This window comes from Grus americana, chromosome 9 (genome assembly GCF_028858705.1).
Source record: "Grus americana isolate bGruAme1 chromosome 9, bGruAme1.mat, whole genome shotgun sequence".
Classification (NCBI taxonomy): domain Eukaryota; kingdom Metazoa; phylum Chordata; class Aves; order Gruiformes; family Gruidae; genus Grus; species Grus americana.
In genome coordinates this window covers 12,417,498-12,443,491 of record NC_072860.1, presented here as the reverse complement: position 1 = coordinate 12,443,491, position 25,994 = coordinate 12,417,498, and the positions used below count along the sequence as shown (strand labels likewise).

At 37.3% G+C, this 25,994-nt stretch overlaps 1 protein-coding gene across 1 annotated transcript in view; it reads left to right on the top strand.

Moving 5' to 3' along the window:
• SLC9A9 (solute carrier family 9 member A9) overlaps positions 1 to 25,994 on the top strand; it is a 214,479-nt gene that overhangs the window by 62,263 nt on the left and 126,222 nt on the right. The window contains exons 7-8 of the mRNA XM_054835998.1: positions 19,080 to 19,218; positions 20,052 to 20,157. Coding sequence (XP_054691973.1) covers positions 19,080 to 19,218; positions 20,052 to 20,157 — 245 coding nt within the window. The remainder of the gene's footprint in view (positions 1 to 19,079; positions 19,219 to 20,051; positions 20,158 to 25,994) is intronic.

Genomic DNA, 25,994 nt, shown 5'->3' with positions numbered 1-25,994 from the left:
TGAATAATGAAGTTGGGAGCTGGGATTTGCAGGAAATAATACCGGCTTTGAAAGCTATCATGGGTGTCTCCTTGATGCATATCTCAGTAGATGTGAGGGTCCCTTTACAATTATTTTAAGCTTTCTTCTTTTGTCATGGACTGTCTCTAATTTGGATCCTTTGCCCTTCCATTTTATGAGAATTATTCTGTATAGATTTTGCCACGCTTTGATCCCTGAACCCATTGAATAAGAAATTTTGTAAAGACAAGACAGCTGAATGTTCTCATATCATATTTTTCCCTTAAACTACATTTACAGTCAGAAAGTGGCCTTTAAAAGTGATGTCATGGGCTTCCATATGTACTATCTCAAAACTTTATGTATCCTTTGCAGTCAATTAAGAAACAAAGATTCTATCAGCCAATACTTTCTCTTTGCTTCAGTTTCCTCCTCACCTGTAGGTACCTGGGAGTTAGTTCAGTGTAAGAATATAGTGAAGTCTCTCAGCCTGTATCCCATACCTCCTGCTGAGATTTATTAGGCACTGCTAGCAAATAGCAAAAAATATGATTGCTTCAGTATTGAGTCATCACATGAAAACAGAATGTTTGTTTCTCCATTGCCCTTGTATTTTTAGGCATTTTAAAATCATGTATTCATGCAATTTCTTAGTGTCTTTTGCTATACTATTTCAGCCACTAGGGTGAAAAAGAAACTCATTTACGTTCTATTTATTTCCAACATGTATCTGAGTGCAGACAAGATGCTATTCACACATCCTAGGCATATCAGTATGTAAGTAAGAGTGTAAAAAACCCTTCTATTCCTAAGTGGGCCCTTATGCACACACAATTATTAGCTTTAGTGTACCTACCCATAAAACTGTTCAGCCTAGGTACTTCTTTTTCAAAAGCGTTTAAGTCTCATTCCTTGCCAACTATTGTAGAAAGTATGCACAGATACATGCTTCCAGCCAAGGAAGAAAAAGAGGGAAATACAAACACCTGTGCTATCAGACGAATGATAAAAAAAAGTAAAAAGGATTAACACATGCAACATTTTCCTGCTTAAAGAAAATAGGTGTCATCTAAATTTCTAAGGGTGAGCAGAGATGGTGAAATAGGGATGAAAGAGAGAGTAAGAAATTGAACTGATGAAAGCAACAAATGGAGATTGTGAAGGCATGGCTAGAAAAAAGAAGCAAGAGCGAGAAAAGACAAGACATGGTGAGAAATCAAGATCTGGCATACTGTGTAAATACAGATCATGACAGTGACACATAAACCTGTAGCTTGGACTCTTTAGAGGCAGGAAAAGCTTGTTTACTCATAGGGATGTACAGGAAAACCTGATTATTTTTCTCGGGTGCAATTTTACAGTTTTATGCTGTTTTGTTAGGATTTACTATGTTTGAAGTCCTTAGGTAGTACATCAAAATGTGCTCCTGAATGGTAAAGAAACTGTGAAAAGTATAGGAATTAGGACAACCAGTTCTAAAGAGTGATGCACTGCAATCAAGTAATGAATCTGAATTCAGAAAAGGAATGAGATTCTGCCAGAAAGACAGGGAGTAGCTGTCTTTGTGTAAATTAATTTGGCAGGACTGGAGAAACTGAAGCTTCTATTAGCTCAATCTGAGCAGTGGCAGGCTTTTGCAAAACCTAACCTACAACTTGCAGATCAAAGTGAGACCAGCACTGGACCACAACGGGCTTAGGAAGAGTTGCTCCGTGGTACTGATTTGCATGACCTTGAATCCTTGACAAGATTTAGAGATTTCAATGCCTGTGAGCTACAGTTCTGGACAAATGGTTAACTGGATCTCTGGAGTCAGCCACAGCCTCGTTCCAGATAAATACTATTTGTGATTTTATTCCCACAAAGATTCCTGGGGAGGGATGACTGTAACACTGTGGAGGGGAATAAAATAGAATTACCTGAAAACCTGAAAGAAAGCAAAATGCTGGATGGAAGCTCAGCCCAAACATTTTGCTTACTGGTTCCCCCTAGACAAGATGAATTTGGCTACTATTCCAAATATTGTCAGAAAGGCTTATATACCAAGCAGCACTTCAAACAGTCAAACAGAGTAACTTATAAATTAATACAGCAAGGAGTTAATTGTGCAACAAGTTAGTGAGTGATTTTAAAAGGTGGATGAGAAATCCTTTCCATCTATTATTTCTATAATAATGAAATTATGGCTGTCCATCTGCTCTTTTTACCTTTGAGGAAGGGTTTAGTCCCAGCTTATTTTGTTGATGATAATTAGAGTTTCACGTCATTGACCATCTGGAACAGGAGATGTGAGCACTGGGAAACTAACCAAACTTGCTATTAGCAGGAACTTTAAAAGAGCTTCTTTCCCAGAATAGAGGAAATCCCACATAAAATGATGGTGTCCTTGCTTAATAAAACTTCCTTTCTGTTTTTCTCCATGAGCCTTACTGTACAGACCAGTGCTGTGCTTAAATCAGGGAGAAAATACTATGGAATTTCTGTACTATGAATACTATGAATTTCTGTAATGCTTGTTATAGCTGGAATTTCAGTATGAAAATGGAGACTTGGAACAGAATGTTTTCAGGAGCTAATCCTCATCACTATGTTTTTTTCACTTTTTAATATTTCATCTCCCTTTTTCCAATATCAGCTCCGTATTAAAATTCTACTTAGCTGCTAGTTAATACATGCTAAAGGTCTCTCCAGCTATAAGTTATCTAATTGGCTCTGGTTTGTTTATGCCATTTATTTGAATAGGCAGCCTTCAGTTGCAGTCTGCTAAGCTAGAATAGATTTCAGTGAGTACTGTTATGGAGATTGCCCTCAGGGATGTATGAAAATGTAGCTTAGCTCAAATCAGCTGGGAATGTCTGTACTTGTCATATCCAATCAAATCAGACTAGCTGCAGGTATTTCCGTCCACTTATACACAAACAAACTGATAACATTTAAAAATATGAAATGCGAGCTCAGAATTAAGAACGCTGCTTGCAGTGCTTGCAAATCACATCTAAGAGGCAATTAATTTAGCTGCATTTTCTGTACAAATGACCGAATTGGCATCAAAGCTTCTTCATTTCAAAGATTTCTATTGGGAACTCTTCAGAACTGAAGTACACCCTGGTACGAGTCAGCTTGTTTTTCGCGCTCTTCCAGATGGTTTTTCTTATCCAAATAACCTTTCTCTAGTGAATAAGACAGATTTTCTGAGAGCAAGATAATTACATACAGAGTGTAATTCTACTTACAGAGACAACTCCCTTTTAGTTTAAAATGAACGTATTGATACTATTTCCCTTGAAGTGTTCCAAAAGAAAACTCATTTAATCCTCCCTGGATGAGATACTGTACGTAAGGGTCTGTCTGGTACATGCAGTAGCTCAACATATTTTTCAAGTCTTCTTGGCAGGGAAGACAGAAGAAGAGTATGTATCAGAAAGGTGAGGGAGAGATTGCCATGTCATTTACTGCATACCCACAAATACCTATTCACTGTTCAAATCCTTTCCAGAAATATAGTATTGGAGAGTACAGCCATCTCAGAGACACAGGTTTTGTTAAAACAGGATAAACCCCCATTAAAATTCTTTTATTCTGTGGAGATCAGGTTGTGATTACATGAAAGAAGAACCTGTGCACACTGTGGGAGAATGGACTGCATATTTCCAGTGGCTATGTAGGAGCACTAGGAAAGACTGAAGTCTCTAGTGTTCCCTCTGCAAACCCCTCCAGAAGCTATGTGCTCTTTATACAGTTCAATTTGACTTTCATCATTCTAACCTGCTCTAAGTCTTTTTTTTTTTTTTTTTTACTAACAGGTAAACTGTTTCCCGCTGCAAGCCTTGATCTTTTAAGACTCAAATCCTTAAGCTACTGGGTCTGTTAGAGTGAACTGACAGAACTCTACATGAAATTCTTTTGCACGTGTACATATATACTTATGTTTGCATGGAGAATCATCCATAAAGCACAATAAAATAATACAAAGGTTATCAAGCACTCAGAAGTTACATAATGTCCCAAATACATTTTCATGTCTTACAGAAGAGGAGTTAAGAGGCACCTTCTGTAAACATTTTAATCAAATGTAATGTTCAGGTTTATTTTTTCATACACAGAAATCTCCCTCTCTCCATAACCAAGACATTATTTCAGCATGCATGCTGCACCTTTTGGATTAGGAACTTTAATGTTTTCAGAATATACTTTTGTCTCTTGAGCAAAGAGAATAATTGATAACAGTAGCATGCAGCTGCCTTCCTTGAGTGCCAGGCACAGCAGGAGGAGAGACTGCATACCTCTAGCTACTGCATTTCATAGCTACTTAAATGGTGAGACTCAGCAAATTTCTATTCTTAGAATTTATTCCAGTGGTTATAGAGCTCCACTCTCTCATTGTTTCCACCTGCTTTTGTTTTGGTCTCAATCTTCTTCCTTCATCTCCTTTATCTTTTCAATAGACAAGGGTCACCATCTCTATCTCGCTCTACCCGTTCCCTTGAATCGCGTGACCTATTCCACCACTTCTGCTGCAGTCACCAGTCCTTTTGTCTCCTATCTGAGATGGAAAGAAATTATTTCTAAAGATAAACTAGGACTGTAAACTCTTAACCCAATCTCCTTCATTCCCTAAAGCCAAGAGATACCCGTCTTTATTTCTGATACACACACCTCTCTGTTATACTCCTTATTACATTATGACGAACAGAGGAGGTAACGAGGACAAGCAAGAGTGATGCTGCTGGTCAGTTCTGAAGGCTGGTGAAGTGACAGATGGCACAGTTTGGGGAGTAGCAATTGCAGGGAAAGAAATATTTAAGTTTTAGGTGGCACATACCTAATACAAGTGAAATCTTAGAAGATTTTTAGCTGACAAAGTTTATTAGATCTCTGCTGAGATTTGTCAACTAAACATTTCAGAAACCTTAAAAGCTGCTCGATTTTGGCACATTTTCACAAGGGTGAAAGACACATGACTAACAGATGGGTAATTTCCTCTTTCCTCCCCTTAGAAGTGACAAGTCTGAATTTCAAAGTGGTACAGTGAGAAAGCTTTGTAATTATGTTGTTGGAAGGTTTCTGTCCAAGATAGGCACAAATGTATTCTCTCTATACTAGTTCTGCAAAATGGCTAATTTTTTTTTTTAAAAAAGTCTTCATGAAAAGTGCAAATGCAACATGGAAATGTAGTCTAAATGGTGTCATTTTGGCAAAGTTACGAATCATGAAACACCACCATCAAATAAAATTAGGGCGTTGCCTGGCACGCTGCAGGTGTGAGCTAGACAGAAAGACAGGAAACGCTCAAGGCAGCAGTTGTGCGAGGGGCCCTGAGAGAGGAGAGTGTGACCAAGCCTGTTCGTTTCCACTGCCTTTAGGGAAATGGGACTTGGGAACTTTTGCTGTAAAGACCATTGTATCAAAGAAAAAAATCTAGTCTTGTTATCAGTTTCCTCTTAATGTGTTTGCTTCTCTGATGTTCCCTAACTAATTGCTAATTATAATGATCTACATATTCTGAATATAATATGCATATGTATATATTATTTGGATTCATAATGAAATTTCAGTACATTTCTGGGGAGACCTAGTGCCATTAGAATTTGGATTTTGAAAAGGAAGGTTTAAATATGATTAAAACTTTCAACAAATAGCATCCCAAAAATACATTGAATAAACTGATATTCACAATTTTCCCTTAATAATTTCTCCATTACAAAACCTCACAAAAGTGAAATCATTTTTAAACATACAGCATTTTCATTTTGTATCCCCGTTCATTGCATATTTGTACTCACTTAAAAGAAATCAAACAGTTCTTCCTTTCTACATTTTTCTACTGATCTGTAGCAAGCACAGCCAGAAATGATGGTGAAAGAGATGAGAATAACAGAGTGCCTAGCAGGCTGCTTTTCTTTGCCTCAGACACACTAAGAAAGCATTATAGCTGGATGAAAATATTCCTGAAGAAAATATTTCAGCCTCCTGGACCATTTAACAGGGTACATTTTCCTTATTACAGTATTTTTCTTCCTACAGAGTAATGTTAAAGGTATTTCTAAACCATCACTTTCAGATGTTCACAGTTTTACATTCTATTTCTAGAGTTCGCAGGACTTAGCCCATAGCTAGGAGAGTGTTTTCGTTGTGTGTTTGGAGTGAGGTGAATGCAAAAGTTTGTGAGGCAAGACTCCTTCATTCTAGTAATTATGAGGGTAATGAAGCTAGTCAGAATTATTTTCATTTTATTAATAGCTGTGTTTAAGCCTCATGGAACTGCCTGTCTGGGGAAAGTATCTATTTTAAAACTAAGTGGTGGAAATTAGTGCATTATACTAAATGTTTATCCATAAATCAATGGAGTCTTCACAAATCCAGAATGAAAAATTGTCTCTTTGGCTGCCTATCCTTTCTGTGAGATTTTCCACAGTGCATTGGATCTAGGCCATAGGTAATAGCAGATACCTTAATTTTAAACAAAGGGAGACCTTACTTAACTCTTTTAATCTTACCATTGAGGAATAGTTCGCAACCAGCTGCCAGTTGTATGTCCAAAAACCTTAACATATGTACTTATGAATAATACATTCTTATCAAAGCAAGAACTCCCATCTTATATATATTTGGTATAAGATTTCTTTAATTAAGTAATTTGCAGTATATTTAGGGAACTGTGGGAGGTTTTTTAAGATTTTATTATCCAGACTATTTTCAAAATTTCAATTGGCTTTTAGATTGTTCTTCAAGAGTTGCATGTGTTTATGTAGCACTGCGTAAAGTTGGCTTATCATTTGAAACTCCTGTACCAGGGATAGGGAAATGAAGACTGTACCAAGAATTTTGAGAAAAATATCTTTAAAGATAGAAGTCAGAAACATGGAATGCATGTTTTCTAGTATTTGTCTTCTTGCTATAATCTTTAAGGATAAACAAATTTTTACCAATGTCATTGCTTTAGAGTTTGGAACTGAAATTCTATCCACATCAACTTCATTGCCTAACTGGTGATTCTTCCTCTTTTATCTTACTATAAGGGAAGTTGAGTGATCCTCCAGAGTAAAGGCTGTCTGCAGGTGTCATAAGCACCGCTGGCTTAACACTTGAGCAAAACAATTTCCACAAGGCTCAGCAGCTACATCTCTGTTGTTAGCAGCCCCAAGCTGCTGATACGAACCACTGAGGCTGTGGATAGCCAGCCACAGTTAGAATGGGTTGGCCAGGGTAGTCTTTTGCAGCTCCTAGATGGATGCAAAGCCACCTTTCAACCCATCTGCCGTCCCACCCAAGTCCCATACTCTGTCAGACTGTGTCTAAACACCTCTCTTGTTCATGCTTTGGGCAATTACTTGCTTTTTGGTCAGCATTTACTAGAGATATAACTCCAAACTCTTTTTTTCACTTTGAAATAAGTTGAGCTATTCTTCTATCATCTTCTCAGAAATTCTCTTTAAACAGTTTTTTCTCTAAAGTGACTTAAATGGACTATACCTTCCTAACACAATGCATTTTTCCAGTGGATGGCTTAGTACATATGTTGGGACCTGTTGAATTACACCTTCTTTGTAGTGCACTGCCTCGTAATTTTGTTTTAATGTTCTGTGTCTAACGTTAAAGGTATAGCAGTGATTTTAAAGAACTTCAGGCTACAGAGTGATAAGGCAACACACAATTGGTAAAATTGCAATTTTAAAATTTCTACCTTAGGTTGGATTTTTCTTTTTGTAAGGTGTAAAAAGCAAAATGTTAGTGTATTATCAGAAAGGTAAATGAGGAGAGCTTCAGGCCTCCCTTGCTCCTACAGGAATATTACTGCCATTCTCTATGCAAAGCTGACCAGCTTCTGTAGCAAGTGAAGTGCCTTTCCCTAAGGTGAAATTTCATTCTGTTCATTTGCTATATTTGGATCAGGAACAGAGACCTAAAACTCAGAATATCCCTAAATCCCCATCCTCAGCTCCAGTATATCAAGAAGACAAAAAATGTAACATGTTTTGTTTCTGACGTTATTACTGACAATGCTAGAGCATACAATTCACATCTGGATTTATTTTAGACTTTCTCATGATAACAGCTGCATTTTTTTCTTCACTTGGATACATTTTTAAAAATGAAAATTGCCATGGCAACAGCTGCAACCATTTATTATAAAGCAATAGAAGTGGAACTAATATTTGTGAGAGAAGCTCTGTTATCAGGATAGAATTTCATTCAGACAATTCCAGAGTCATTTTTCCATAGCCTTTCCATTTTTTAAAAGAAAAATATAGAAAATATTTTCAATAATGAAATGCAGGTGGGATTGAACAGCTCAGGAGATTAAAAAGATTTTCTTCTTTAGATTACTGGCTCATCTCAAATCCAGATTAACAAGAGGCAAAAATTATCATCTGTTTGGTGGGCACATGAAAAAAATTGATAGGGGTACCAAGATTTGAAAATCTCATTCCCATACTAGCTATGTTCTTAACTGAAGTACAGAGACAGCAAACTGAGTACATTGGGTGTGTCTTCACTTGGGCAAAAAGAGATGTGACCCATCCTTGAAAAGTCCTAATGTCTAATGCACATGAATAATTCGTAGGCAGTTTGCATGCTAACACAAAATAGTTCAAAATGAACTATCCTTCCCTTAAGATTTTGCTTCATATCACTTGCAACATCCTATGTTACCTGAGATAATAGTGTACTATTTTCCTTATTAAAATGTGGCTAAAGAGGGAACTTTTGCACTGACCTTAAGGTCATATTGTTCCAAGTCAGGACTGAGGTAAGGTCATCCATTGTATGGTCAAGGTACGTTAGGAATCACATGGCCCATTTTGTTTGCATCTGTTTCCAATATTTCTCAGAGCATTAAACTTTTTTTTGAAATCTCCACAAGAATCTGGGGAGAAGACTGACAAATTGTACTCCAGATGTTGAAAATATACATGAAATGTAAAACTATTTTCCTATTTAAACCCCTTCTGACTATGATAAAATGTGTTTTGCAAGCACAGACAGTACAGGGACCACATACCATGTTGTTGACACATACCAAGGATCACATTTCTTCCTATTTATTACACATTAGAGAGTCTTAGGCAGCAGTGAGGGAGAACACTGAAACAGAAAAAAAAATTTAGATAGACTTTCAGACTCCTTGCACTCTAATTTTTATGGGATTTAATGTAGTTTATCTTCATCAATTGCATGCAGCATCAGGCCCCTCAGTGTACTGCTCTGTTCACAAATTCCTAAAGATGTTGAAGTTTTGTGAAGGGAGACTGGGAGCTCCTTTCTTAATCTCTTAGAGAAAACATTCTGGAAGTGAAAAAGGTCAAGGCTGTTGATAGGCCAGAAATTAGGCACTGCACTTTAGTATTAGCAATAGACTATCCATCTGCATCCTCTAACAGCAGATTTCGCTCTGTCTGGGATATAATATTTTAAATACAAACATGATCTCTTAACAGACAAAGAGTACCCATACTTCATTGACTACTAACTAAACTCTAGGTTTGCTCTGAACAAAGATCATTTAGTCCAGCTTCATTAAATTACTTTTGTGTCATAGACAGTTTGTTTCAGGGAGGTAACATAGAGGAAAAACAGAAGAACTAAAACTACTTCTGTTGTGCCTGAGAAAAAATTACAAAAGCATGTGGTTCATACACTGCATTTTTAAAAGACTGAGATCTGGTAGAAATCCCAAAGATCTAGTTTCCTTTCAGTTCACGATGGAACCATTGAGGCTTGGCAGAGCAGTGGTAAGAATGGGGTTCTTCCCTGGTTTACTGACAAACAGGAGAGAGGCAGTGACAGAGCAGGCTATTTGATTTCCTCCAGACGAGGAGGAGTGGGCACTTAAAGCTTCCTCATGCTGTCTCTGGGAGTATCGAGCTGTCTACAGACAGGCATCCTGTGAATTTGGAATGCTGTCCGTGAACAGAAACTGGACACATCACATCAGTCTCAGGATCTTCATAAGCAGAGGCCACAGAAGAGAAAAGCTCTTTGAGTATTACATAAGAACCTGCTGTACATGTTCTGTCACTGATCAGCTAAGCAATCTGGTATTGCCCCTCCACACCTTTGTTCAGATTCATTCGAGGGGATGTCAGAGAAGATTAGAGTGTACGGTAGTACTGTTTAAACATCTAACTCTCAAGGAGAAGTTGATTTAAACCCCAGAGGAGGACTACGCATTTGCGAAGGATAAGGACTAGCTACTTTTTTCAATGGAAGGCTGCTATTCATCCCTCAGTATTTCACACTGCAGACAGGTGTAGTGAGTTCTGCTACTATGTTATGACAATGAGTCAAACTCTAAATGAAGGGACTACTGTCTGGTGTAAAATATACATCATTTTCTGTTATTTCAGTCAAGCTTCTCCTGAGCAAAATCATGGGATTCTAAGAAAATTACGATTCCGTAAAGGTTTACTGCCAGCTGTTTCTACTTAATCTCTACTAGTTGCCCATAAGGGCAAAGGATTTTTCATGGCTAACCAAGCTCCCTGAAATGTTCCTTAAAGTGTTTGGGTGATATTCTACTTTTTTTGTCACACCAGTGTAAATCTAGAACAACTGTGTTGAATCGGTGGAGTTACTTCAGATACTCCTCATTGTACCGGTAGTTTGAGGCAGTTTCTCATCTAGAGCGTTCAAGCAGAATGACAGTAATTCATAGTCATTTAGTGGTAATCTGCCACAGCGTTCTAACGTGTATCGCTCAGTGCAGGCAACCATCAGGCTACATCATTTTATCAACAGGGAGGTAAAATTCAATTGACATAGATAAATGTCACATTTATTTGCAAGAGTGTAGTCACTGTAAAAGACAAGGGCAGTTGAAAGGCTTCATTGTCTCATCCTGGAGTTATCACAACCATTTTAGTATGAAAGAGGGGTTTAACCGAGACCACCCGTCCTTCCAGTAATCACCTTACCTACCTCTTACAGACATATCAGCCAGCATCTTGTTAGTGTGCTCTGATGTTTTATTCTTTGTTCTCTGTATGCGTAGAGTAAATTAAGTCTCATAGTATCATGTTTTTCCACTTTTGTACAAATAAACCTGACCTGTGGATAGAATCAGGCCTTCAAGAGCACATTGAACTCATTTCCCTACACTCACAGAATGCTTGCAATTACATACAAATTCAATTTTTGTCTTTCAAGAGAGAGATATCATTTTCACTGAAAATCCTTATTTCAGGGTGTCATCACCCTGGACTAATGGTAAGAACTGTCACATAAATAGAAGGTTGTGTAAATGTTTCTGATAAATATTTGTCAACTCTGAGTGACTTTGGAGGCTAGTGGCTCACAGACAAGAAATTGAAGGATAATAGAAAAGTGAAGAATGCTATAATGAAGAAGAATAATGAAAAGGTGATAGGAGAAAAAGAGCTAGCCATATATGAAGAAAGTGCTGCACACTTTTATTATTAGAGAAATACAAATCATTAGATCGTTTTACACACTTGGATAGCTGGGTCTTGAAGTGAGACAGCTGGGAGTGGATGATAGTTCTCAACTCAGCTATCAGGGGCAGGGAGACAAAAATATAGTTTAGGCTCATAGAAAAATGCTACTAATAGCATTAACGCGTACAGCACATCTAATTCCCTTAATGGCACAACATATACGTTAAAATTTTAGGTTCTTTTCATGGTTTTTACCATTTTCTTTTAGTTCAGGAAACAGTTTTTAGCTGACATGTATCTTGGGGATTATTGCATTTCTTGGGTGCCTGAAGATGCCTTCACAAAGTATGAGGTACTATTATTCACTGGATATGCTCTGCCTAGGTTGTTTAATTAGAATGATGCAGCAGATTTGGTTCAAGTAACATAGAGGAATTTATTTCTTTTTTCCTCCAGATACTGATTGGATAAATTTTTCCCTCATTCATTGTTTCTTGTTAATTCAGAGGGTTGGTGGTTTGATACATCACTGGTTTGTAACTTTTACAGTCATGTTTTCTATGCAGAAAAACTGCATATTTTTTACAGTACTGTTCTAATTTATAAGTTGTATTTTGCATAGGCATAAGTGATTAGAGAAATGCAAGGTAGAGGAGAAATCCAGCTTTTCATATTAATACAATAATAATTTACTTTTATATGTCTGTTACTTGGTGGTTGATTCTTTGTTTTTACTGTCTTTGCACTATATGCGTCTTCACAGTTGATGAAGCCACTAAGAGCTCCCTAACTGGGAGGACAGACTGCAAGCTGCTCTCAATACACAGGCCATTTCTCTTTATGTTTGAAAAGAATGGAAATTAAACACTGAGTTGGATTACAGTTCTGATATCCAAATGAGAAAGGATCATAGTTGCAGACGCAGAAATCTGTAAATTATGTGCCTTTTGATATGATCAGCTCACAAGTAAGGACAGTCAGACACTGGTAATAGCTTAACACAGAATGCAGCACATGCTGTCACAGACGACCCACTATCAGCCATCTGTTTTCTGCTGATGTGCTTCATTCCTGTCAAAGATATGGGACAGGCTTTTTGGAAAAGAGTTGTCACTAGAAAATGACTGTGATATTTTCAAAAAGATTTATGAAAATTAGACATTTAGAAGCAATAGCAGTCATTTAAGAATGAAACATTCCTATACCAAGTCTCAGATAAATGCTAACATATTTTACTATTAAAGCCTTCATTTTCTTTTACAAAGAATTTTAAGTCCAGGTTGCTGTTCATCAGGATTTCCTTCTGTTAAAGATAAAAATAGGGTAGTATTTGCCTAGAACGAGGACATGAAATGTTAAGATGCTTGTACAGATACATTAGGACAGCACATACCATTTTTCAGATGTACAAGGGTAGAGAAGCTCTGCACCAGATCAGATATGACTTTAGACTTGGAATTGTTCAGCCTGCAGGCCCATTAGGTCATTACTCATTGTCAAACCTGTCATCTCACATCTCCTCTCTATGTGTCTGCAGTGACTGCAGGTCTGTAGTGACCGAGTTCAGATCAGGATCAGAGGGAGGGGGTGTTCCTAGCACCTCTATCAGGAGGGGCTTGCAGAGGCTCTTCCTGGGCCCCAGGATATTGGGTTCAACCCCATCAAGGTGGGTGAGCTACCAGGTCCTTTTAAGATGAAGGAATTGTGAGGGCAAGAATGGGATCACCATGATCAAGAGATGGTTTCCAAGGCTCCCTAAGGAGGGAGAGCAGGCTTCTTAAGGGTAATAGCTAGGGAGGCAGAGGAGAAGGAAGGAGAATGACAGATTTGCTTCAGTCTCTGATGATTGAGGGTAGATGAGAACTAAGACTTCAAGGAAAGCCTGCCTGGAACAATACAAACTACTCGTTATTTTCTGTAGCTGTACTGCAAGCTGCTGCTGTGTGTCAGCTCAGGCTTGAACACAGAAGAAAACTGAAATAGTTAGCAGCGTAGAAAATATTTATCATTAGCTGCCAAAAATTACTCCTGATGAGCTAAGCTGATTTCTGACTGCCCAAGTTAAGGGACAGAGTCACTCAAATTCTGCAGCTGCTTTGTAATAGCACTGACAAACTTAGCAAACTATCCAGTTACATCATGTCTGAGAATGCTTTGTGTCACCTAGAAAGGAGCCTGAGTCTATCAGTAGAACTAACCTAAGATATTTTATGTTAAGTGAAAATCTAGCAGAGAGCCTGAATTCCTTTTTTATTTTCATGTAGACGTTGCTTTTCCTCATATATTGGAAAACTTACATTTTCCATAAAGTCTGTGACAGCTTTCCCTTTCCAGCACAGCTGGTGCTTTGGCATATACCATCAGCTAGCCACTTTGGAACTGGTAACAAATCCATTTTGAGGAAAGTTTCCATAAACAGTAAAAGCCTTATATATGACAACAGTGTTAGTTTGGTTTAAAGTAATCAAAATCTGTGAATCTGTAAAATCAAATGTCCTATAACAGTTCATAAAGCCTGGAAAACCCTAGAAAGGAACAACAGAAAAGAGGAAGCAAATATGCCGTATATTGTTTGGAATAAATTCCAGGGAGACAGATTTCTTTATACAGAAGGATGTACAGAAGACTCATATATGTTCTTTTAATGCACCTTCTGTGCATTTGTGTTGCTTACTGATCACTGTTTTAAACATGCCTGAAAAGTACAGTAAATTTGTTTGTTGTTCGAAGTTTTGATCTAGAGGATCTCTACATATTTGCTTCAAACTACTGTTACAATTGGCTGCTTTTGCTAGTCCTAAAGCCTTCCTGCACCGATGTGTCTCTTCCTTGCTCTCCCTTAATAATCTGCAAACCTTCTCTACTTCATATGTGCTTTTGTTGGCTTAGCATACTCACATCTCAATCTTATCTTATTTGTTTTCATTTTTATAGTTCATCAACTTACTATTACTGTGTGAGGAGCTATTTTATGAGGAAGCCTGGAAGGCTTTACCAACCTAAAACTTGTCAAGAGAAGGTGTAGGTGTCTGGTGCTATGCATGCACTTTCATATCTAGCTTTAGTTCAAACACATCGGGGGGAAATTACAGTTCTGTCTTTTTGGCTTTCTTTCAACACTTTTAGGAAAACTACATAGTTAAAAAGATGTGTGGGAACAGAAATTGTTCAGTTCAATCCATTTCTCTGAAAGCTCCAAGTTTTCTAACACAGTATAGTGACCTACCTCTTTCTGTATAAGTATAATGTCAGGAAAAATAACCTTCTTTCCCTGTTAGAAACAACCTTGAACTCTAGAATTTTTTTTTTCCTGGCCTGTTTTATTTTTCTTAATTAGCAGCTAATAAAATCACCATGTAGTTCTATAATTATTTATCACCTGAGGGAGATCCCACTTCATTCAATGAAGGCATTTTAAGGAACATCTGACCTTCCTGTATTTTCAGGTATGATTTTTTTTTTTTAAAGATTGTTCCCAATTCTCTTCTGTGCAGTATTATGTGGCACATGGTAGTGCAGCAAACAGGAAGGAGGCCACTGGGCAAGAGGAAGCCCTTTGACTTAGCAAGTCGAAAGAAATCTTCCTCTCCAAAGGTAATAAGCTGTTTTCATGTTGGTCAAATAGACAGAAGGAGGAAGAAAAGAATAAAACAGTTTGTTTACTGCTTATTTCTAATCCTTGATTCTACATCATTCTATTAGAAATTTTCTGCTGTTTACATGCATTTTCTTTCTGATGCTTGAGTGTATTTTCTTCAGCATACTGCCTTCTTCTAAAATTCATCTGATACACGTGTTGCATCACTTAGATCAAAACCAAGGATCTTTGTGCTGTTCTGCTAGTTACAACCGATTAACAACTCTCTATTTGATGCTGCCACACTAGCCCTAGGCACATCAGGCCTTGACAGAAACAAAAGGTAGGATACAAGATTTAACCTTACCTACAGATTTTTCCTCAAAAAACTTCCATGACTTACCAAAAAATCTTTGTTCTAAACCTAAATTCTTTCAATTTTTTTTTTTTTTGAAAGGTAAATACATTGTGCTACATTCACAGGCTGGGAAAACTTACAGGAAGAAAAAAGCCTTATGAATACATGAGATCTTCCTTGAGAATAAATGAAGATGCAAAAAGTAGTCAATTAAGACGTAACTAGAAATGTGACTGTACTCTTCCTATTGCAATAGCACTTCTGCTTGTCATATTATATCCCCATGTAAGTCCATAGAAAGAAACATTCTTCATCATGCTGAGCATGAGCCCCTCCTAAGGGGAGGGAAGAAGCAGAATGATCAGCGTGGTACAACTGGCACTAACTGTTTATCCTTCTTTCTGTTTCAAGCATAAGCTACCATCCTAACTTGCAATTTATTGTATAAATAAATATTGCCTGTATTTCCTTTTTGAAATCTGAAAGCACTTGACCTTGTCCATTGTTATTTGGTCAAGGAAGAACTGGAAAGAAAAAGGGACCTGTTAAATAGCTTTCTAATATAGAAAGTGCTAGCTAATCCTTATAAGAACCAGTAAGGAAGCTAATTATTCTTTACTCCAACCTGAAGGAGAGGCAGAGGTTACCAAACTTTTATATAGATAGGCAGTAGGGATTGGGACAGGTTTTTGCAAGGTATGTCTATCAAGCATTCAGTGATGACCCAACAAAAATCTTTTATTCCTGTCCCTCCACTCCATCTCATTTTTGTCATCATCTTTGTCATTAGTTCTGTTCATTTATCAACTTTGAAAACAGTTTTCTACTGCATTTATTTTTAGGATTTACTTAATCTACCTCTGATACAAATTTACAGAAATAAACCCATCTTTTTCTTATACTAGTTCAACAATTAGCCTCTAATATTTAAAAACAAAACACAGTTTCAAATATAGTATCAAACTCATACACTACTTGTTAATGAACTGCGATCAACCCCTTTTGTATCAGACACAGAGAGCAGTCTAGCAGAAATGCCAGCGTGTTTCTTGAATTGCTCTCTGTGGAAAAGGAAGAAGAGTAGAGGCGCTGTAAGTTTAGTTATGGTTCTCTCCAGTGTTAAACTTTGCAATTTTGTTTTTAGGTCAAATAATTGGCTTGGCAGGAGGTACTGGAATAAACAGGATAAAATCCTGTTCTGTTGAAATACAGCTTATCTAGAAAAATTATCAAGTAAATCAGTATGTATTTTAGATGCTTGCAAGGGTTAAAAGTTAGTGTTAAAGAAGAAACACGTTCAGAAAAAGAAATAATAGATCTGCTACAGAATAATGCAAAATTAAAAATAGAATTAAATTCTCTTTGAGCTGTAGGGAAACCTGAGTTCTGGAAAGATTTAGACCAGAAAACACAGTTAGCATAATGAGTATATGTTGTGTTATGGTGCTTTTAAAAAGTCATGAGATTTGCAGGGCATATTGAGCAGAAAAATTTCCCAGTGAGAATGAGACATTCCACATTTATTCCTGAAATAACTACATTAAGAATAGGATGCTTTGTTCCGGTTTTCTCCATACCTGAAAGGTGTTGGTAAATTGGAGGGCAAACTGGAACCCTCACTGGTATTAACAAAGCCAACTTTTCTTGTCCTAAGGTTAACACACTTAATAAAATGTCAGTTAATGGCTGTAGCTTACATTTGACTACTACACTTTCACTCCACATCAAGATTTTTTTGTTTTACTTTTTATTACTGAGCATCCCTTCTGTGAACAGAGCTCATGAATGTAATAGAACAATTTTCCTTGATTTTAGGGTGTAGTCAGGTTGACTTCTCTGAATTCACCATTCAATGCTTGCAGCAGCACCAGCGGCACAAAAGATCAATTCCTGATTTATAATTCACTAAGCAATACAGAACAGTAGCTGCGGTCTCTGTATACTTATTTGGGGCAAATATCAGAGAACCAAGTGGCTGCTTTGCTGTCAAGACATGCCTAAAAGTTTGAGATCTGACAGTTCTGGTTACACTAGTTTCAACTTTAAATAACTAACTGAAGCCCACCCTAAGTATGCAAAATACACTTAGTAAATTAGACTATAAACATACAGTATCAGCTGATAGAATTTCCTTTGATAGAGCTATTCTGTCAGACACTGTATCTATGGCTTAATATAGTTCTTTATTTCATATGGGGTCTAAAACAATAAATTTTGAGTAGGGCAGAGATGACAAACATTTTAAGAATCATCTGAAGGCAAGAGAAGCAAAGACCCCTGGTCTAAGAGAGTCACAGTTGAAAGAGGACTGAAAATTTAGATAGCAACATGTCGATTAGCATTTCCTCTGGGAACGACATTTTGTGTACTTATATTAATAGCGCTTTCTACTACAAATCATCTCACTAGTTTTGTGGTGGTGCTAATCAGTGTAACTGGAGATATGAGATTTTGGTGCTTAGTAATTTCTGTTGTAGTGGAGAAGTATTCACCACTCATTTAGTGTTGCTCCACCATATGCCTTTAGAATCCTTGTGCCTTTTTTACAGACTGAAAGCATGAGATCTGTTTTTACGTGTCTTCATGTTATTTGGAGATTCCCAAATGAATGCAACTGTTTAGAAAATCCTCCATACAGAGCTTCATCTATAAGCCTCATCTCCAGATGGAAGACATCAGACTGCAGGGTTCATGTTCTTAATATGCAAGAGTTTAAAATATTTAAAACATTTTAAAAAATTCTAAATTTTTAATGCTTAAAATACCAATCATTTTCCAGCAATCCAAGCTGCTTTCTGGAATCCAATGCCAAGCTCAGTACATTTTCTTCGACAATGAACATAAAAGTCCTACAGTACTGAAAGCAACAGAACCACAAAGATCTAAAATGTTGCTTAATTAGTTTGGGATGATTAGGGCTATTTTGTAGCTGTTAAATTTAATGTTTCAACAAGAAAAAAAGGCATAAATGCTTGGTGTTATTAGCGTTCTGGGCAGTAAGTGACTAGTGGCAAATAACAACCCTGAAACTCAAACATGCTTTAGCACACGGCCTTCCCTTTGGTGGCATCACTTCCCATTCAAAAATGCTCTTGATGGCTGTGCTCAGGGGTGGGATAGAGGAGATGACCTTTGGCAACTGCAGCAGTTTCTTTCTGTGGGATGACATTCATTCTGTCCATAAGGTTTCCTGCTGTTGAGCTCTTGGTGTGCTTTCAGCTCTATGTATGAAGGGTTACACCAAGAAGGGAGCTACTAGGTGGTTTATGACAAGATTGCTGCTGCAGATTTGGTACCTCCTATGATTTGTGTCACCCATTTGAGCCTCAGCCATAAAGCTGCACTTTTTATCAAGAATATTTGTGAATATATAACTGCTCTGAAGACATATGGCCAATAAATAATTCAAAGTTATCTATCTTCCCTGCAGTTTTCTTATACACCTACCACCTTTTAGTGTTTAGTTGGCCTGGAAACAATATTTTTTATGGCACTTCTAGTATAAAAATGTTTACTGACTGGCAGCAGACTATTGATTTCCAGTGTGATACCTTGAAAATAAAACATTTCCCCCCGTCTACATCTGCTTTGCTCTCCCATCTGCTATCAGCCCAGAGAAGCCTTGTTTTGCATTTTGAGTCCCTAAAAATGTCTATTTTCAATTACTGGTTCCAATATCATAACAATATGATTGAATTCATTATTCCTTTTTCTCTCCCTTTCCCCCATCCCCTTGTTTTCTTTCCAGCTCTATATCCATTTACAGTCCTAAGGAGAACCCTAATGTGTTTGATGCTGCTGCTTTCTTCCAGTCAGTGGGAAATTTCCTGGGGATCTTTGCTGGATCATTTGCCATGGGATCTTCTTATGCTGTTGTCACAGCTTTGATATCCTTTATGGTTTGTTTTCAGAGAGAAAATCTATATATGTTGGAAAAAATGTGTGATATCTGAGACTGATCATCTTAGTTTGAGCCCACACCTTTTCACTGTTGATTCAAGACTTTGCAAACAGTCAAATCATAAATTGACAGGAAATTTCACTTGTCAGAATCCACAACGAACTTAATATGCAAATTTCTTTTTAACATTGGTCTTTATTTCACTATTTGTAAATAATTACTTTTTTAGGAATGTGTTTTGAAGTATTTTGAGGTTAAAACATGAATTTATGAACTCCAGCAACTTATTTATGAACTACAGACCAGCAGCAATTATACAAAAACACAAGGCAAGCACTAGACTACAAATCAAGTCAGTCAGTTTACCTACATTAGAAATAAAAGGCATATCTGTTGCCCTGCATTTTTTCTTGTGTTCTACAGTTCTTCATGTAAAATACTATTGTAGAAACAGCAGTGATTTTCATCTTTCTTGCATTGATGCAAATGTAAACAAATGCCAGTTTGTTTACAAAACTGGACAAAATTAGATTCTCTTTTTCTGGGAAAACAATATAAAATGCAACCAATTAAGCCTTAGTTCAAAAACCACAAAAGTACTTGAAATGGCTGACTTACAGAATTCACCTGTTTAAAACCTGTGCTGGATTTTCCTCTTTGTTTGAGATAATTTAGACGCTGCACGGTTTTTCCTGAATTCAACTTGTATAGATGAGTATGCTGGGAGAGCTTTCTTTCTTTCATCCTTTATCAGGTTGTGGGCAATTTTAACTTACAAAACAGTTGGGTTTTTATTTTTCCTTAGTAATCTTTTAGCACTTGACAAAATTTACAAAGCTGTGTGAGTTCCCTATGTTGGAGACAGGTCTGTTTTTCCTCCTGTCCTGGAGTGCATTCTTATCAGCAGAAGCCGCTGGGCTTACAGGTAAGTGTTGCATTTTATTGAATAAAAGCAGTTTTATAATATGCCTCTAGTGTGGGAAAATGGCACGTTTATTTTGAGCATGACTTCATATATAAAGCTTCTAGCTCCCTGCATTGTCCCATCCCTATTAGTGCCACTATTAATCCCACTATTTTCTGCCCAGCTATAGGACCAAAGATGATAGTAAGTACAAGGAAGCAAATATACAGTGCCACGTGACTGTCAGAGACTGTGCTTCTCTGCAGGCACTGCATGTCCTGGTCCCTCTTCCTTTTTCCCAACCATCAACGACTAAACAGAGGACAGGGACATCTTCAACTTTGCCAGAGGGTTGCAGCCACCTCTGGATTTTTAAAAAAATAAAAATCATCTTGTTCAGTTTGCCCTTGTAAACACCTTTTGCTACAGGACAGATACAGTCACATCCCAGTGATAGGTAGAAACACGTGTGATCTGATTGTTTTTTCGTTAACACTGAGAAAGAAATTGTGCAATCACAGTCAAGTACGTACTCAGGGACTGCTTTTTATGACATAGAGTCCACAGAAGATTAGACAAAAATTGTAAATGGATATAGTTTACCTAGACAGCAACTTATTGTATAGTGAAATTTTAAAGAACAAAGTTTTGTAAGGGCCTGATCGTTTCAATGTTCTTGATGCTGTCACCTCTGAAATCTAGTGCTCTAATTAATGTCAGGGAAAGTCGGGAAAGAAAACTGCTGAATGGAGTGTTAATGCAGCCCATGCTGGTTTGTTTGCAAAATTGTTCAAAGCCTTTTGAAGTCAACAGTTATATTTCTACTGACTTCTATGTACCCAGCATGTTACTTTTTTAACATTAGCCATGCAATCAAACTATTTCAGAATGCGTTTTAACATCTATACCTTCTCACATCTTTGCCTTATTAAATATACAGTTTTGTGTCTTGCTTACTGCCAAAATCTTCAGACTAAAGAATAAAAAGAGGGGCACATGAACTGAACAAAAGGGTAGTATTCCATCACATGATAAAAATTGGATACCAGCTGGAATAAAAGTCCATTCCATGTCTTTATGCTTAAGGACTTTTTAAAATGTGACATGATTACTACATAAAAATGGAAACAAAGAAGGATGATTGTTAGTTACTTGCCTTCTACTAGAGGTAATGATTTCCTAATCCAATGACTTCCAAGGAAAGACTGTTTTAAAATACATTCCCAGCTGAGAACAAGGATGCTATGTTTCAGCAAATGCACAATCGATAACTTATACACTATATGGCCATAATGCAAATGTGATGACAGACAGTATATTCTCTCCTAGTAGTCACTCTGAAGAGTGTTTCATTTCTCTTTTCTTTTGCAATATATAAAATATCTGAAATAAGAGACTTAATTATTAAACACCACAGATGGGTTTTATGGTAGCCTTGGTAAGGAATTTTAAATGACAGAGGGAGAGCCAGGCAAAGAGAGTTGAACCAAAGTAAAGTTCCAATTTAAGGGAAAAAACAGAAAATTGTTGGGAAATTTAGCTATTTCTTATAAGGAAAGGAATTAATATAGACCATATAAAAGATAATTGCTCTGCCAATGCACAAATTCCAAGGAAAACTTACCAAACCCTTTTAGGTCTGTCACTAGCCTTTTTTTCATGGGTGTGGTCTGAGGTTCAGGTGGAAATTTTTTATTACACTGTTGTGAGGAGGCAGTTTTATCTTGAAAGTTTTATCAGTTGAGTCTTTGTCATTTAGTTTCTGTGAAAGGCTTTTGTCAGAAGCTGTTAAGGTGGAAAAAATTCATGGAGCCTTTCTTGTAGCTTCAGAAGTTCAAAGCTGTGTTTTGTAAATGCATTGACTTTATTAGTACTGTGCTAACATTACGCTTTAGAGTGGATATTTTTAGTTGTCTGGTTAAACCAGTTTCTATGTTTCTTTCATCTTTTCTGTCTCATCTGAAATAGTTCCAACTCCCCTCCTTTCCTAATATGACTTAAAGTCTCCAGTTCAGCAGGAGAATGAGTGTATTGGTTAAGAAATTTTCAGCTGACTTATGTTCTGTTGGAGGTATGGATTTCAGAGGTGGCTCTTCTCATTTCTCATACCTATGGCTAAGGAAATCTGTGTAAAATGCAGTTACTGCATGCAGTCTCCCACACGAGTACGTGGTGCACGAAGAACCTGTTTGCAGAAGGTGCGGGGAGCCCAGGGGAAAGCCAGTCACACTTCAGAACACGCTCTGCTCTTAGTCTGTACTCTATCATTTCCAGTCTTTTCCAGCTTCCTTGCTTTGTCCTTTGTCTTATTTAATGCATACATCATCTGGTTTTACAGTCAAGCATGTCTATCCTCAAAAGCAATCATTGGAATAGAGAGCATCACAGCCATGCAGTGAGGCTGTTGGACCACTCCATTCAGTGAACTAAATTCCTAGTTTGAAGTCTTTGACTTCAGTAGACTTGCTTCAAAGATTAACTTGACCCATTATACATTTATGCCTATGTTCATCTTCATTTTCCTTGGATATTGTGTTTCCTCTGTTCATTCCTTCTAAATGAACTTCAAAGGATTAACACTAGACATCAGTATTTCCCTGTAGCTATTAAGTAATGTAATTCCAAAATAATTTTATTCTTACAATGCTTTCCACACTAGTTCTTCAATCACTAAGAGCCTTTTGAAGTCTAATATTGAAGTATGTCATAATTTATAAATAACAGGCTATTCTGTTTTTTGTGTAGGTATAGTAGGTGGTAGAGCTCACTGGTTTTACTTGCAGATTTTTTAAGTAAAAAGTGAATGGAGAGTAGTACAGGTTGACATTTTATAAAATATTTTATTCCTCTACCTCAAGATATCCCATGATATATAACATACAATATATGGGCCTGACACTGGCTGAAAATGGATGTGATCAAACCACCAAATCAAAGTAAAAATCTGGGATGACTACACAATTATTGTTATACTGATAACTGTAAATTATAAATTAATGTTATGGTTATTAATCTTATAGCTATATCATCAAGCTGTGACATATGCATGATAAACTGATTCTTATACAGTAGAATCTAATTTGTGCACTTTCTGATTTGCCCTGAAGTATATCATTCCAGACTGCTGAGCAAAGTTGTATTAACAGAGTACTTTAGTAAGGTCAGTATTAATATCGTTGCTTTAATTTTCAAACTTCATTACAGAATATTTACTAGTAGGCTATGAAAAAATAAATAATTTAAACACTTGTCAAAATAAATGAGGAAAGTACATCTTGCATTTATTAATTGCTTGATCTCTTGCTTTATTATTAACAAAAATTTCTAATTTTTAACTGATCACTCAGTCATTAGTCTGTGAAAGATTCCATGATGTACGTGGGCATTTAATGTTCACCTCAGATCCCCTCTATCTACAGCTTTTTGAACTTAGATATTCAAATAAAAAGAGATTAATATACCTGCAAAAATGCACTCAAATATACATATGTGAATTTATTTGTGGTTATGTATTCAATTAATGCATACTTCAAAGTCATAGAGAATTTATCAGTGTAAAAGCATAAAAATTGCGGCCAACCACCTCTGATTTTACATGCCAAATACCTCTGCTATGAAGCTAAGGCAGACAATAGATCTTGAAGGAGAGAATATTGGAGGGGATCACCTTTATTCCTTTACTGTTTTTCAAAGCCCAGCCCTAAATGATTGTTTTCTGGTCATTATAAAGGAAATAGCTTGTGATAATAAATTACTGCTGCTTCCTCACCCTTAGCAATTCTTATCTGAACATTCTGTGATACGTCTGGCACCTGCCTTCTTATTCAGGGGCTCACAGGAGAGCATAGTCTACCTAGTGAGAAAGCTTTTCCTCCAGAAATAAATAAGCAGATTATTATGGCTGATATACCCAGGACAAGTCCAAAGATCTGGTCTCTCACTGGGGCAGTTTTGTGCTACCTTTGCATTTAGGACACTGCAAGAACAAATGTCACCAACTTCCATTTCCTTTAGTACTGCTGACAAAGAGCATTTATTCTAGTGGCTGTTCACTGTTCCTATCTGTTTGCTATAATTTGTCTTAGATCCGTCATCTATCTCATTGCTTTTTTAAATGTTGTGACCAGCTTTTCTTCTTGTGTCACTCTCAGAAGAGACCTATCAAAATATTTCTGTCTGCAGTTCTGGGCATTGTGAGCACAATGCAGGTTGGTACCTGACTGACTTTAGCTCACTGGGCTGACGTTATCCCATAAAAGGAAGTTAACCTGGGCTTTAAATTCTCAAAAGGTGGTTTTCTTTCCCTTATTAATAAGTAATGTGCCATGTTGTGTCATACAGAGAAGTACGTAGACTTCTCCCAGTAAAGACAGAGAGGAGATAGCTTGGCTTCTAGGTCAAAAGGAGAGAGACCTCAACTCTCTTAAGCTGTACAACTGCTCCTAGGAGGAAAGGATGAAATTTGGTTCTAATTAGAAAAGCAAGCTCTTCAAAGGTAAGAAGATGACATTTGCACTGCTGTGCAGAGACAGATGACAACTGGTCAAGTTTGCCACAAATTACTAATCCATTACTTGCCTGTAGGACTTCAGACATGGCTCTGGATGCTCTATGTGGTCTTCTAAGATGGAGAATGCCAGGTGAACCCTGAACTTTAGAGGATGCTCTAGATAAGCTTTGTTAACATATAAGCTAGATCGAATACTCTGTGCAGTTTCGGTTACCCCATTGCCATTTCCATAGCATCACTTGACCAGGCTATGCACACACTTGAGTCAGTGCTTGGGTCTGGCTAACAGGTCCTGTTGTAGGTGCAGTAAGAGAAGAGAGATGTCTTTGGTTTTAGAGAAAAGTACATATTCTAGCACGGCATTAGGTTGAGATGGATGATCAGTTGCATAAAATGAGTATAGTGGAGTCTTATTGCCAGTGAATAGTTTCAGGATAAATAGGGTAAGCACTCTCAGCATATCTGGAATAAAACCTGGTATGCCTCACCATAGGAGTTCTAATCTAAATTGAATTCAGCAATTCATTTAGGGTTACAAAAGTCCAACACTGAAGCTCGGGTCTCACTTGAAGCAGCCAGGTGCAATACCAATGATCAGTCCTCAGATGAGGGCCTAAAAAATTCCCTCAGCTCTGTCTTTTGTTGCTTTCTGTCACTTCAACATTAAATCAACCTTAGACAACTCCAGAGATGAAAGCTTCATGAACAAAGCACCAGCTTTGGTTCTGCATTGGTGCAGGTCTGGTGAAAGAAGCCTTAAGTCTTTGCTTCAGTATCAAGAAAATGATTAGTCACACTTCATACCCTCAGAGAAAACAGACTGAATAGCGATACTGTTGCTACTGGGTTTATAACCTTAGTAGTGCAACTGTTTGATGCAGGAGACAGTGCCTCATTTCCTGCCACTCACGCAGTCTGCACTGGGACGTGCCCAGTAGGTGCTGTGGTGACTCTGACATAAATATGACTCCAAAGTAAATGCTACCTGATTTAAATAATTTCTCTACTACCCAGTCCTCACTGTTCTCTTTTCCCCACATTTCACCACCTTTGATGACAGATCAGTTCCTGTTGCTTGTTGTACTGTGGGATTTGCAGTACGCCGTGCATCGTTAGAGAGGGATCCCTGGATTGCTTCAAAATTGGGATGAAAACTGGTCAGTTTACCTATAGATCTTTTCAAATGAAGCTATACATTTTATCCACTCCCTTGTTTCCCCAGAAGGTAGGGGTTTGGGGACTTTTTTCTAAATGCCTTTTTTTACCACTAGAAGACCTGACAGCTGGAGACATAAGCCAGTTTTATTGTCTCAGATTAGCAAATTCTGAAGTTTAAATTGTGGCTAGT